Source organism: Leucopleurus acutus (assembly GCF_964270905.1).
Source record: "Leucopleurus acutus genome assembly, chromosome: 2".
NCBI classification, from domain to species: Eukaryota; Metazoa; Chordata; class Mammalia; order Artiodactyla; family Delphinidae; genus Leucopleurus; species Leucopleurus acutus.
Window position 1 is genome coordinate 24891518 of NC_139143.1, and position 12592 is coordinate 24904109.

Genomic DNA, 12592 nt, shown 5'->3' on the forward strand with positions numbered 1-12592 from the left:
ATGAAGAACCTAGGGGTAAGACAGGAATAAAGATGCAGACCTGCTGGAGAATGGACTTGAGGATATGGGGAGGGGGAAGGGTGAGCTGTGACAGGGCGAGAGAGAGTCATGGACATATACACACTAACAAACGTAAGGTAGATAGCTAGTGGGAAGCAGCCGCATGGCACAGGGATATTGGCTCCGTGCTTTGTGACAGCCTGGAGGGGTGGAATAGGGAGGGTGGGAGGGAGACAGACGCAAGAGGGAAGACATATGGGAACATAGGTATATGTATAACTGATTCACTTTGTTGTAAAGCAGAAACTAACACACCATTGTAAAGCAATTATACCCCAATAAAGATGTTAAAAAAAAAAAAAGATTCCTAGGGTTTCCCTGGTGGCTCAGTGGTTAAGAATCCGCCTGCCAATGCAGGGCACAGGGGTTTGAGCCCTGGTCTGGGAAGATCCCACATGCCACTGAGCAACTAAGCCTGTGTGCCACAACTACTGAGGCTGCGCTCTAGAGCCCGAGTGCCACAACTGCTGAAGCCCACCCGCCTAGAGCCCATGCTCTGCAACAGGAGAAGCCACCGTGATGAGAGGCCCATGCACCGCAATGAAGAGTAGCCCCCGCTCGCCGCAACTAGAGAATGCCCGCGCGCAGCAACGAAGACCCAGCGCAGCCAAAAAAAAAAAGAAGTGATTGCTACAAAAGGCTGGGGAGTGGTTACCAGGGGAGATGGCAGGAGTGAGTGGGATTTGCTTTTGATCAGGTAGGAGGAGACAGGGCTTCTGGAAAGTATTCTCAATCTAGACTTGGGCCATAGTTTGATCAGTGTCCGCTTGGTAATTATTTGTTAGTTGTATGTATGGTATATGGACTTTTTGATATGTATACTTTCCTGTATCTCTTTATCCCTCCATATACGTGAAAAGGATGATATATATGTAATTTCATATATTGTTGTCAGGATTTGTTCTTCTGTTGATTACGTATTTGTAGGTTTTACCTTTTTTCTTATTGGGTTGTCTTTATAGAAATTCTTTATTAAAATATGTAGGTATTTATCCTGTTGTAAATCTTACACATATTTCCCCCATCATTTGCTCTTCACTGTTTTATGGTATCTCTTACCACATTCAAAATAATATTTTTAGAGTCAAATGCATTTTATAGCTCTGGCTTAAAAAAATTTTCCTAACACCTAAATGTTTCTTTAACATTTAAGGCTATAATTCATTTTTGTGTGTCATATAAGGTAAAGGTACATTTTTCTTTTTGCCAGATGATTAGTCCAGCTGTGCTATATCATTTGTGAAACAGGACCCATAATATCCTTTTATCATGCTACTGAAATACCACCTTTATCTGATATTATATGTCCATATCTACTGGGTTCTATTTCCAGGTTTTTATCTTGTTTCATAAATCTGGTTACCTATTTCTATACCATTTTAATATACTGCTTTGATATTTGGTAATGCAGTCTCTTTTTAATCTATAATTTTTGAAAGTTCATAGGCAGTTCTTCTTTATTAATTATAAGATGGTTTTATCCAGTGCTTCTGTTGGAAATCTTTTGGGAATTTTATTATATTCACATGTTAATTTGGGGGAGAATTGGCATTTTTATAATCATCTAGGTATAAATGGTATATCTTTCCAATTATTTAGGGTTTGTTTTACATCTATCAGTAAGAGTTTATGATTATTTTCTAGTGGGTTTCTTTCTATTTTTATCCCTAAGTGTTTTGTAGTATTTTTATGAGTAGACCATTTTCCCTATGTTCATTTCTAGATGGAGTTGATTTTTGTATATTCATTTGGTATCCACTTAACTAAATTAGAATATCTTAGATTTTCAAGGTATGCAACCATCAGCAAATATAGGCTTTCCGCACCCCCCCCCCATTTTTGTTTATTACTTTATTTTCTCATGGCATTTGGTAGAACCTCTACAAACCATAGAAAAATAATTGTACTAGCAGACATCCTTGTTTTGTCCCTGATTTTAATGTAAATTGTTCTGATGAATCTCCATTTAGAATCATGCTATTTTTAGTTTTGGAGAATTTTTATCATATTGTAGCTCCCTCTTCCTGTTTAACTTATCTATTTATTCATATGATTCCTTTTTTAAAAAGTCTTTGCTGCTGTAGTGAATGAAATTCATAGATTCTTAAACGAGATGTATAATGCTTTTTTAAAAAATAGTGTTGTTGAGATTTAATTCATATACCATTCAGTTCAGTGGTTTTTAGTATATTTATGGAGTTGTACAACTATCACAACATTAAATTTTAGAGCATTTTTATCACCTTCCCCCAAACCCCATACCCATTAGCAGTCAATTCCTTTTCCTCCCTTCTCTCTCCTAGCCTTTGGTAACTATTAATCTATTCTCCGTCTATAGATTTACTTGTACTAGACATTTCATACAAATGGAATCAAATAATATATGGCCTTTTGTGACTGACTTCTTTGACTTGGCACAGTGTTTTTCAAGGTTCATTCATGTTGGAGCATGTATCAGTACTTCATCCCATTTTCTGGCTGTGTAATATCCCACTGTACGATATACTACATTTTATTTATCCGTTCTTCAGTTGAAGGGCATTTTGGTTATTCTCATTTTTGGCTATTATGAATAATGCTGCTTCATGTACACTTTTTGTGTGGACATGTGTTTTTATATCTCTTGCGTGTGTACCTAGGTGTGGAATTGCTGGGTCATTTGGTAACTCTCTGTTTAAGATTTTGAGGAACTACCAGACCAAACTGGCTGTCCCATTTTACATTCCCACCAGCAGTGTATGAGGATTTTCTGCACCATCACCAATGCTTCTTACCTTGTGTATAGCCATCCTAGTGACTCATAATGATTTTTAATCCTTTTAAAATTTGTGTTCTGAACTAGAACTTGCTGCCTCTGTCTCTGATCACATATCCTTTCTTTTCTTTCTTTCTTTTTTTTTTTTTAACACATCGTTTAGGAAGAACAGTTAGAAGCTATATTGTCAGCAGCAATCCAGACAAGTTCTCTGGGACTTTTGACTGGATGTATCAAAAGGTGGATAACAGAAGGTAAGATTATGATTTTTAACAATTAAAAACTACTTTCGTATTTTTAAAACTATCAATTCAGTGTTTTGCGGGGGGTTAAGTTAAACTTTATTTTGAGATAATTATAGGTTCATGTGCAGTTGTAAGACATTTACAGTGTACCTTTACCCCCATGAATGATAAGATCTGGCAAGTCTCTAATATTATATCACACCCAGGACCTCTCTTGTTTCCCTTTCATAGCCATGCCTACTACCCCCGGCTGCCACCCCATTCCTAATGCCTGGCACCCATTCATTTATTGTCTATTTCTGTAATTCTGTCATTTCAAAAATGTTCATAAATGGAATCCTACAGTATGTAACCTTTTAGGATTGGCTCTTTTTCACTCAAAAATTTTCTGGGGATTCATTCAAGTTGTGTGTATTACTCTCTTTATAAACACACACTTCACACACACACATTGTTCTGACCATTTGAGAATAACTTGAAGGCATCATGCTTCTTTACTGAAATACTTCGATATATTCCTTCTAAGAACAAGAATATTCACTTAAAAAAACACTTTTTAGTTATAAAAATCAAGAAAGCTAATATTGATGCATGCTGTTGTCTAATCTGTAGACCTTATTGGAATCTCACTAATTGTCCTAATGTCCTTTGTAACATTTTTAGGGAGGGGGAATTCAGAATCCAATCCAGAATGTATTTTGTATTTAGTTTTCAGGTCTTTTTAAATCTCTCTTAATCTTGTATAATTCTTAAGCCATTGTCTTTGAAGAAAGTTACATTTTTAAAGAATATGGGCAGTATTATTTTGTAGCCTGCCTATCAGTTTGTGTTTGTTGATCTTTCCTCATGATTAGATTCACATTTTACAGTTTTACAGCAGTGTTATGTAAATTGATGTGCTCCCTGAAGTGATACCCTGAAGGTACATGTTACCAGTTTGTCTCCATTAATGTTGATGTTAAGGGCGCTCACTTGGTTAGGGTGGTTTCTGTCAGGTTTCTCCACTGAAAAGTTTCTAATTTTTTTTTGTAATTAATAATCATTCTCTATTTTTCCCTTTCATATTTACAAATAAGAACAACCAAATTCTGCTGCTAATTTGCGCTTTGTTCTTGAATGGACATGGAATAAAGCGGTTCTCACAAAAGAGGAATTTGACAGACTATGTAAGTGTTTTGAGTATATAGCAATAATAATTTTTAATCATTTTGAAGTTGCAAACTCTTTAAAGAAGTCCCAGAAGGAAACTTATTTCTTTTTCCATTAGCGTGACAGAGTTTTTCAACAGATCGTTTATTTTTTTTGGTTTATTTTTTTATTTTTTAAATGAGCATGTGTTAGCTTTAATAAAACAATAAAAATATCCCACATTGAAAAATGTCAACTTCATATTACTTATTCATGTAATCCTTTGCAATCATCATGGATAATTTGAGATGGACTCTTCTTAAATTCAGCAGATCATTTAAATTGGCAGCATGTTAGGTATGTCCACAATAGCAAGTTTCAGAATTATAGCTTAATTATCTTTAGATCTTAGACATTTAATTTATAAGATATGTTAATGATGGAGTAAAGAGAATATGCCAGTTAACTTCTGAGCTTTATTCATTTTCCATTTAAAATATTTATGAAGCTAAATAGCAGGGCAAAAACTCAATCACCTGTCTTCTACTAACAGATGTCATTAGTCATTATCTAGTCTTGTTTATTAGTGGATTGTACACTTTGAGTTTTCTTGTATTCTGTGAATATTAGCCCATTATGCCCAACTAGTGCAAAAATAATGTTAAAGGTAAATATATGATTGCCCTGTACATGAAAGTAAAATTTAAGTTTATTTAGAAGTATATATGTATTTGTTATTAGTATTATTATGTCATGATGAATGAACAAATTGGACTTATTTAAAAAGTTATTCTTAGTAGAGGATTTTTAAACCAACAAAATTTGATAGGAGTACATGGAGTTCTGTATAGTATTTTTAGGGTGTACTTAAATGAAATTGTAAACATGAAATAAGTAATTTTAAATATTTCAGTAATCATTGTACATTTGAAGTGTGGAACACCTGATAATTCAGAATCAGGGTGAAAAAAATATTTTTTTGAGAGGAAAATGTTTTCAGGGCTGATTACGTAAGTTATGTAAAAAAAAATTCAACTTGGAATTCCCTGGTGGTCCAGTGGTTAGGACTCAGTGCTTTCACTGTGGGGGCCTGAGTTTGATCCCTGGTCAGGGAACTAAGATCCCCCAAGCCATGTGGCTTGGCCAAAAAAAAAAATTCAACTCAGTTCATAAATTGTATGCTTTTATTATGCTTTGAGCATAATGTGGTGTCTCAGGATTGAACTTGGTAGCTCAGCCATTATTATTACTGCTTTGAGCTTTATTACTGTTATTATTATTTTTTTTAACTAAGAATAATTAAAATACAAAGTATAATAGTTTTTTAAATGTATTGGAAGTAAAGCAAATGATTTGAGGAAGTATTCAGAATTAAGGTATTTGTTTTCTGGTCAAATCACACATAATTATTAATGTAATTAAATCTTATCTAAAACAATGTAACCAATAGCTGCTAAAATAGCTTCTCCCAAAAGTGCATTTGTAAACTCAACCTTGAGTTTGAAATGAGAGGACAACCGAGTCTACAGTGCATTCATTGTAGAAAGCATGCAATTATATTGTAATAGGTCTCTATCTGAGTCTTAATTTCATTGTCTCACTTTTGAAGACTGGTGCTGAAAGAAAGAGTTCTTATCAAATAATCACAAAACAACATAATACATAAAAGGTCTGATACAAAAGATTTATTTGAAGGAGAAGCATTTAATGAATATAACTGATTTCTAGTGAATCTGAAGTTGAATCTATATCACTTTCCTCTGTGCTCACCTATTGCTTACCTCATTCTACATTTTTATTTTATTATTATTTTTAATTATTATTATTTTTTGGCTGCAGTGGGTCTTCGTCGTTGCGCACGGACCTTCTCTAGTTGTGGCGAGTGGGGGCTACTCTTCGTTGCAGTGCGCGGGCTTCTCGTTGCAGTGGCTTCTCTTGTGGAGCACGGGCTCTAGGCGCGTGGGCTTCAGTAGTTGTGGCTTGCGGGCTTTACAGCACAGGCTCAGTTGTGGCACACGGGCTGAGTTGCTCCATGGCATGTGGGATCTTCCCGGACCAGGGCTCGAACCCTGTCCCGTGCATTGGCAGGCGGATTCTTAACCACTGTGCCACCAGGGAAGTCTCATTCTACATTTTTAAAAAATAAAAATTTGTATTTGTATCTGCCTTTCTAGATTCCTTGAGGGTATTTGTCATTTGAAGCTTGTCTTTGTAGATCTCATATAGAATAATTCTCTGGTTAATAGGAATTTGATATGTTTTGCATTTGTGACTTTAGTTAATTCAGATGTACTGTGTCAAAACTAATCTTACATTTTATCCTTGAAAGGTGCGCCATTATTTGATGGTTCGTGTCGTTTCATCGATCCACAAACTATACAGTCTCTCCAGCAGTGCCATTTACTTCTTAGCAACCTTAATATAGTCTTAAGCTGTTTTGCAGCTGAGGCCCAAGAGATCACCGAGAGAGGTGTGCTATTTGTCTTATATAAATGAGTGTTTCATTGACTTTTACTTCTTGACTTCGAGAAAGAATACATTTCCTATGTATTAGATGGATTACTGGGCAAACAGGCTATCATTTCTCAAATGCTGGGATTTTTTTTTTTTAATGAAAAGCTACAGAATGTTATTAGATGTGCCATGAGCTGATGATTAAATAAGGTTGGGAAATTTGGGGATTAAGGATTGTTAAGATAGTGTACTAATGGTAGAATTTCAGATTTTTTAATTATATGTAAGTTTTTATTCATAGAGTTGGTCATTGTAATTTTTCTCCTCTGTTTTGCCATTTAAACAAAATAGCCAGTTTCGTCTAAAGGCCTGGTTTGAACAACCTGTATGATGATACTGTACTAGTTTGTTTTAATGTAAAAATCTGACTCATGAAATTAGATAAATGGAAGTATAGCTAATATAGAAGCATACGTACCTAAAGTGTCTATTTTAGTCAATGAGTTAGTTTAGCATTTTGGAGATTATTTGTTCAAGCTAAGTTTGTTTAAAAATACATACATATTGCTTAAAATCACCAAGTAATTAATTACTTTTTTTGAAAACTATTGAGTGCCTTGATTTTTCATTTGTGGTTGATAAATTGAAAGCTAACAACAGATTTTAACTCTTTGCAGGTCTTATGGATTTAAGCAATAAGTATATGGTTACCCAGCTCATCTGTCAATATGCACAAGTGGTACTTTGGTTTTCTCATTCTGGGCTTTTACCAGAGGGCTTAGGTAAAATATTTACCTAATCTATAAATATTAACATTGGAACATTCTTAAATCTTTATAATTTTGTTGTTCTGTTGTAGGATTCCTTTCTTATACCACCTCACTTATGTTTTCTTGTATTCTTCTTTTCTTACATTCTTCCCTACTTTGTACCTTCAGTGCTTCATCCCATGCCTGATACACATGTGTTCCATACATGTTTATTGGGTTAAAAGGAAAGAATATTTGCTGAAACATGGCTTCTGAAGATGGGTTCAGTGATATCACTGGCTATAATTTAGATCCATAGAACTATGAATTTTATAATCTAATTTGGTCATCTTTTTCTCTTAAGTGTTCTTTTAATATGGTTATTAACCAGTATTATTAGCCATCAGTTAAATACTCTCTTTATCTAATAATTCATCTAATACCAAGAATTAGAGAATTTGACTTACTATATTTGTTTAGAACAAAAGTATCCAACTCCTCGCATTTCCAGGATACACAGACTTAGAAGTGCTTCTGCCATTGTGCATACTTACTGTTGATCTTATTCTTTCATAATTCTCTTAGAGTTTTACTTGAACTTGCTTGCTTTTAAATTATCATTTGTGCCTAAGGGAGTAAAATCATTTTCTAGAATAGCTTTTCCATGGTTTTAAGCCAGCTTCCTTTTGTTACAAGACTTTTATGGGAGACTCAGTTTTCTCATTTGTGCATCTATTAATAAAGGTGTGCAGTGTTCTTTTACTACTTTAAGAAGCCTGCAAATTGAACAACATTACAAAATTATAGTAAAATATCATTGTATGTAACTTTAAGTATTTGGGGGATATTTTGGAAATATTACTAGCTTTTCTTCTAACTCTTAAAAAACATCTAGATGATGCTGTGCAGTTGTCAAGGTTATGCTACAACTACCCTGTAATTCAGAACTACTACACCAGTCGTCGACAGAAGTGTGAGCGTTCATCAAGGTATAGTACATCCAGAACCTTCAAAAACTATTTTAGAAGTTACTTGTGTAAGAAGTTAAAGCTTTCTCAGAACAGAATTCATCATGTTATAAAACGATTAAATGGGTGGAATTCTCAGTAAAGTATATGAATTTGTCACCAGCATTACTATTTTAGTTGTAATGTTTGCCTTGACCTAATGGTTACACCTTTATTTTAGAACTTGAGAATAGCTATTTATTATTTCCTAAATAAAACTATTTACCACATGATTGATTTATTGGAAGAGATTCTATAATTTAAGCATGTATTTTTCCTGAGAATTCTTACACAGAAAAAGACTAGAAGCAACTGTTTATTAAAGCATAAAATATATATCACGTTATTTTACATTATTTTTCCATTACCATTTGCATTTCAGCACTTCAACCACTTTTTTCTTTATTTCCTTTATTTCTCTTTTCTTTAAATACATACTCCCCCCTTCCCTTTAAATACATATGTAGTTGGTTCCTTTGAAATAAATATATAGAAGTAATAGAAGAAAAAAGAGGAGTGTTTAGAGCCTTGGCTCTACCTTGGGATTATAAATAGCCTTCTTCTACAGGTTGGAATGACAGAATTGTAGAGCAGCTTAGAACCTTTAGAGCAGTGATTCACAAACCTTGGTTCTGGGTTTATTGTGTCAGACTCACTTGGAAATCTGCATAAGGCTGCGCATGGCAAGTTGGGAGGTCCAGTACTTTAGAGTAACTGATCTACGATAGTGAGCATTGGCTTGGGAGATTTATTAGGCATATTGAAAATTTCTAGATCTGTTATTTCCAAAGTGTATGTCCTTGAGCAGGTTGGCTAAGCTTTCTAATCGTATTTGTCACATAAATTATAAAGTTAATATAAAGATGAAATAAAATATTATATGCAAGGTACCTCTTACAGTGCCTTACTCCTAAGAAAATTTCATTCAATAATTAGTAACTGCTCCTGCTGTTATTAATCTTAGATGAGGAAACAGACAAGATCCATATCTGCTTACCCCTTTGTAGGTGCTCAGTAATATATATTATCAGGGAATTAATGAGGTTAAAAGACTAGTCCAAGTGATGAAACTGAAAATATTGACATTGAACTACAGTATTATTTTCTTTATACTGAGCTGCCATGCTCTTTGGTAATCTCAAGATGGTAAAAAGTAAGCCTCAGGCATTTTGCTGGCTAGACCACATTCTTCCCTGGAATCTGACCTTCACTGACTGACTTGCTGATGACCAAACTTGAAGCTTCTTCAGGGTTTATCTGACTAACTTTCCTTGATGTCTGGATTTCTCATGATGGGATCCTGTCCTTGAATCTCTTCTGCCTTTGATAGTTGAGATCATTACTTTTAAGAGTTTGGTGCTTTTTGTTTTGATAATAATAATTTAACACTAATGCTAAATATCCTTAATGTTGTCCTTATTGCAGAGGGAAGTGGAACCCTGACTGCTTGATGATTGATGGAATGGTTTCTCAGTTAGGAGATCGAGTAGAGAAGTTGTGGAAACGGGATGAAGGAGGCACAGGAAAATATCCTCCTACTAGTCTACATGTAGGTTTGCAATAACATGATATCAGTTTTTAGTCTCCAAAGTTGGGCGGGATTTTTCATACCTGGCACGGGCTTGGGAAAGCAAGGAGCATAGATGGACGAATATATACAATGCACTAAATTTTTTTTTAATAGGCATTACTTGACATATACCTACTAGACAACGTTACCGAAGCAAGCAAGCATTCTGTTGTATCCTTTAAAATTTTATCAAATAATTCATGTATTACCAAAATCATTCAGTGTCAGACTAGTGGGAACCTTATGCATCTCATCCAATCTCAATTTCACATTTGGATTTGTCTTAAAGGAAAGATTCTTAATCCAGGACCTGTTGGTTGGGTTCAGATGGTCTATGGTTAACCTTGAATCTATGCAAAATTTTGTTTTAAGTTTATTTTCCTAGGGATAGGGTTCATGGCTTTTATCATACTCTCAAATGTGTCCAAGATACTCCCAAAGAAAGTTAAGGACATCTGCTCTAAAACATTGCTAGCAAGTGGTCATTCTCTGAGGTTAATTCATGTGCTGAATATGAATGCATTATAAGTTAGCTTAAATTACTTAGGCATTGTGTTTGAGCCTTGTGGTCTCTTAAATAAGATTTTTGTACTAATGTCAGTTTCTTAGTCAAAATGTGTAGTTTTATTAATAATTTATAACATAAGTGATGTGTTTGCTTAAAGGCTGCCAGGTTTTGCTGGATAACTGGAATTTCGTGTATAGCTTTCTTAAATTTGCCAAGCTACTAACTTCATGAAGAAAGTATGCTTTAGATCATCTCCTTTGTGGTGGTACTTGCTATTGAGAATGAATGAAGTCGGTTGTGCGATTGGCTGTACCCGTGTTTAATAAAACTATACTTCTGTAGCTGGACATCCATAATGGCTTTCTGAACACCTAAAGAAGTGTCTTAAGCCTTTTTTCTGATATCTTCTGTTGCTACCTATTGCAAATATATACGTAGGAGTTTTTCTTTTTGTTTATTGTCCTTAATCCTCTTTTTTAAAGACTATTTATTTGCTACTTGATATTATGTATTCCTTTCCAAACAAAACGGATACTTCCATTGAATCATTTCCCACTGCCTTTGCCATTTCTTGGGGCCAGGTTAAACTTATTCAAGGGTTTTGGCTGATAGATCATAATGACTATGAGGTAAGTCTGTAGTTCACTTATAATGTAAGCTTTTGTAAATTATTAGAATTTTAGAAAAAATACATAACTGGATTTAAATTTGATATTAAAGATATGACACCTACTTCCAGAGGTAATTTAAGGATTCAGTTTAATCAGTACCTTCACCAAGCACCATCTTAGGCAGTACAAAGATAAAATAGTTTAGAACCCCAGGTTCCTTACTGTCTAAGGAAGGAAGGAAACAAATAAATAATTACTAATAGTGCAAATATAGTGATTGATATGTTAGAGATATGGTTGGTGTGTTGGGTGAACTAGAGAAGGCAGAATTTGGCATTGATGTATGAAACTGGTGATGGAAAGATTCTATATACTAGCTTAAAAAGGTCTCAAAAGTATGAGGCTTTTGATAAGGCTTTTATCTAAAATAAAATATATCAATATCATAGATTAAAGTAGATATTTTCAGATATATTTAAATTGGTTTTATCTTGGTTTATGTAGGTTTATTATGTTGCCTTTTTTTTTTTCTAAAAGCAAAGCATTATATTTGTATTTACCAATTTTTATGTCATTTTTGCAGAGTGGTTTGGATCTTCTGTTTCACCCAGCCACTGTAAAACCTGTGTCATGGCAACATTCAAAGATTATTGAAGCCTTCATGGGTCAGGGTGAGCACAGACAAGCCCTCAGATATATTCAAGCAATGAAGCCAACAGTGTCCAGTGGTAGTGATGTTATCCTTCACCTCACTGTTTTGCTCTTTAATAGGTAAGTACCTATTTTGAAAGTACAGTCAAACTCTTGTTCATGTGTTAATAAAGTGGAATTGATGAAATAGTAGCAATGTATATTTTGATTTGGTTGCATTACACAGTATTCTTATGTTATTCATCTTTTCATCATTAAGAAAAATGTAAAGCACCTTTTATCTAAAATAAGATGAAGAAAAGAAGTACCTTGAGTAAAAGGGGAAATCAAACTGAGGTTTAAAAATTGTATTTGTTTCTACCTGGCAATATTGACAGTCTCCTGCGTGGACAGTTGAAGTTTGATTATGCTGAAAAACAGCCAGAAATATGTTGAGTTGATAAATTATGCTCTTTGAGGGTATATTCCAGTGATGGTACTCTGTTATTTTTGTTAGTCTTGGTTGCTTGGGTGTTGCAATTCTTTGATTTTTCTTGTTGCATTATAGCAATACACTGTTGCTATAATAATTATATTTGTCATGTATATAATAAATGACAAGTTAAATGGCATGATTGGAAATATAGTAATCTGGTTTTGGGGTTTTCTTAATACCTAGTTAATTGGGAAACTCGTTTGGGGCTGAAATTTCTTAGATTGTAACTATTTTTTTCAACTTGTATTTTTTTTTCAATCTTACTGGTTGGGTCATTTTTTATATTTTTAAAAATTGGTCACTTTACTCATCCCAAATTGTCATTTATGAACCATACAGCACTTCAGTGTCAGCACTCTGAAAGTTGTTTTCTTTGTTC

General features: G+C 34.2%; 1 protein-coding gene across 4 annotated transcripts in view; it reads left to right on the top strand.

The window, feature by feature from the left end:
- AHCTF1 (AT-hook containing transcription factor 1) overlaps positions 1–12592 on the top strand; it is an 82501-nt gene that overhangs the window by 36716 nt on the left and 33193 nt on the right. For all 4 annotated transcript variants that reach the window (XM_082834665.1, XM_082834663.1, XM_082834666.1 and 1 more), the window contains 9 exons: positions 2979–3069; positions 4137–4226; positions 6518–6658; positions 7320–7424; positions 8287–8380; positions 9824–9947; positions 10083–10139; positions 10959–11105; positions 11671–11858. In XM_082834665.1, coding sequence (XP_082690791.1) covers positions 2979–3069; positions 4137–4226; positions 6518–6658; positions 7320–7424; positions 8287–8380; positions 9824–9947; positions 10083–10139; positions 10959–11105; positions 11671–11858 — 1037 coding nt within the window. The remainder of the gene's footprint in view (positions 1–2978; positions 3070–4136; positions 4227–6517; positions 6659–7319; positions 7425–8286; positions 8381–9823; positions 9948–10082; positions 10140–10958; positions 11106–11670; positions 11859–12592) is intronic.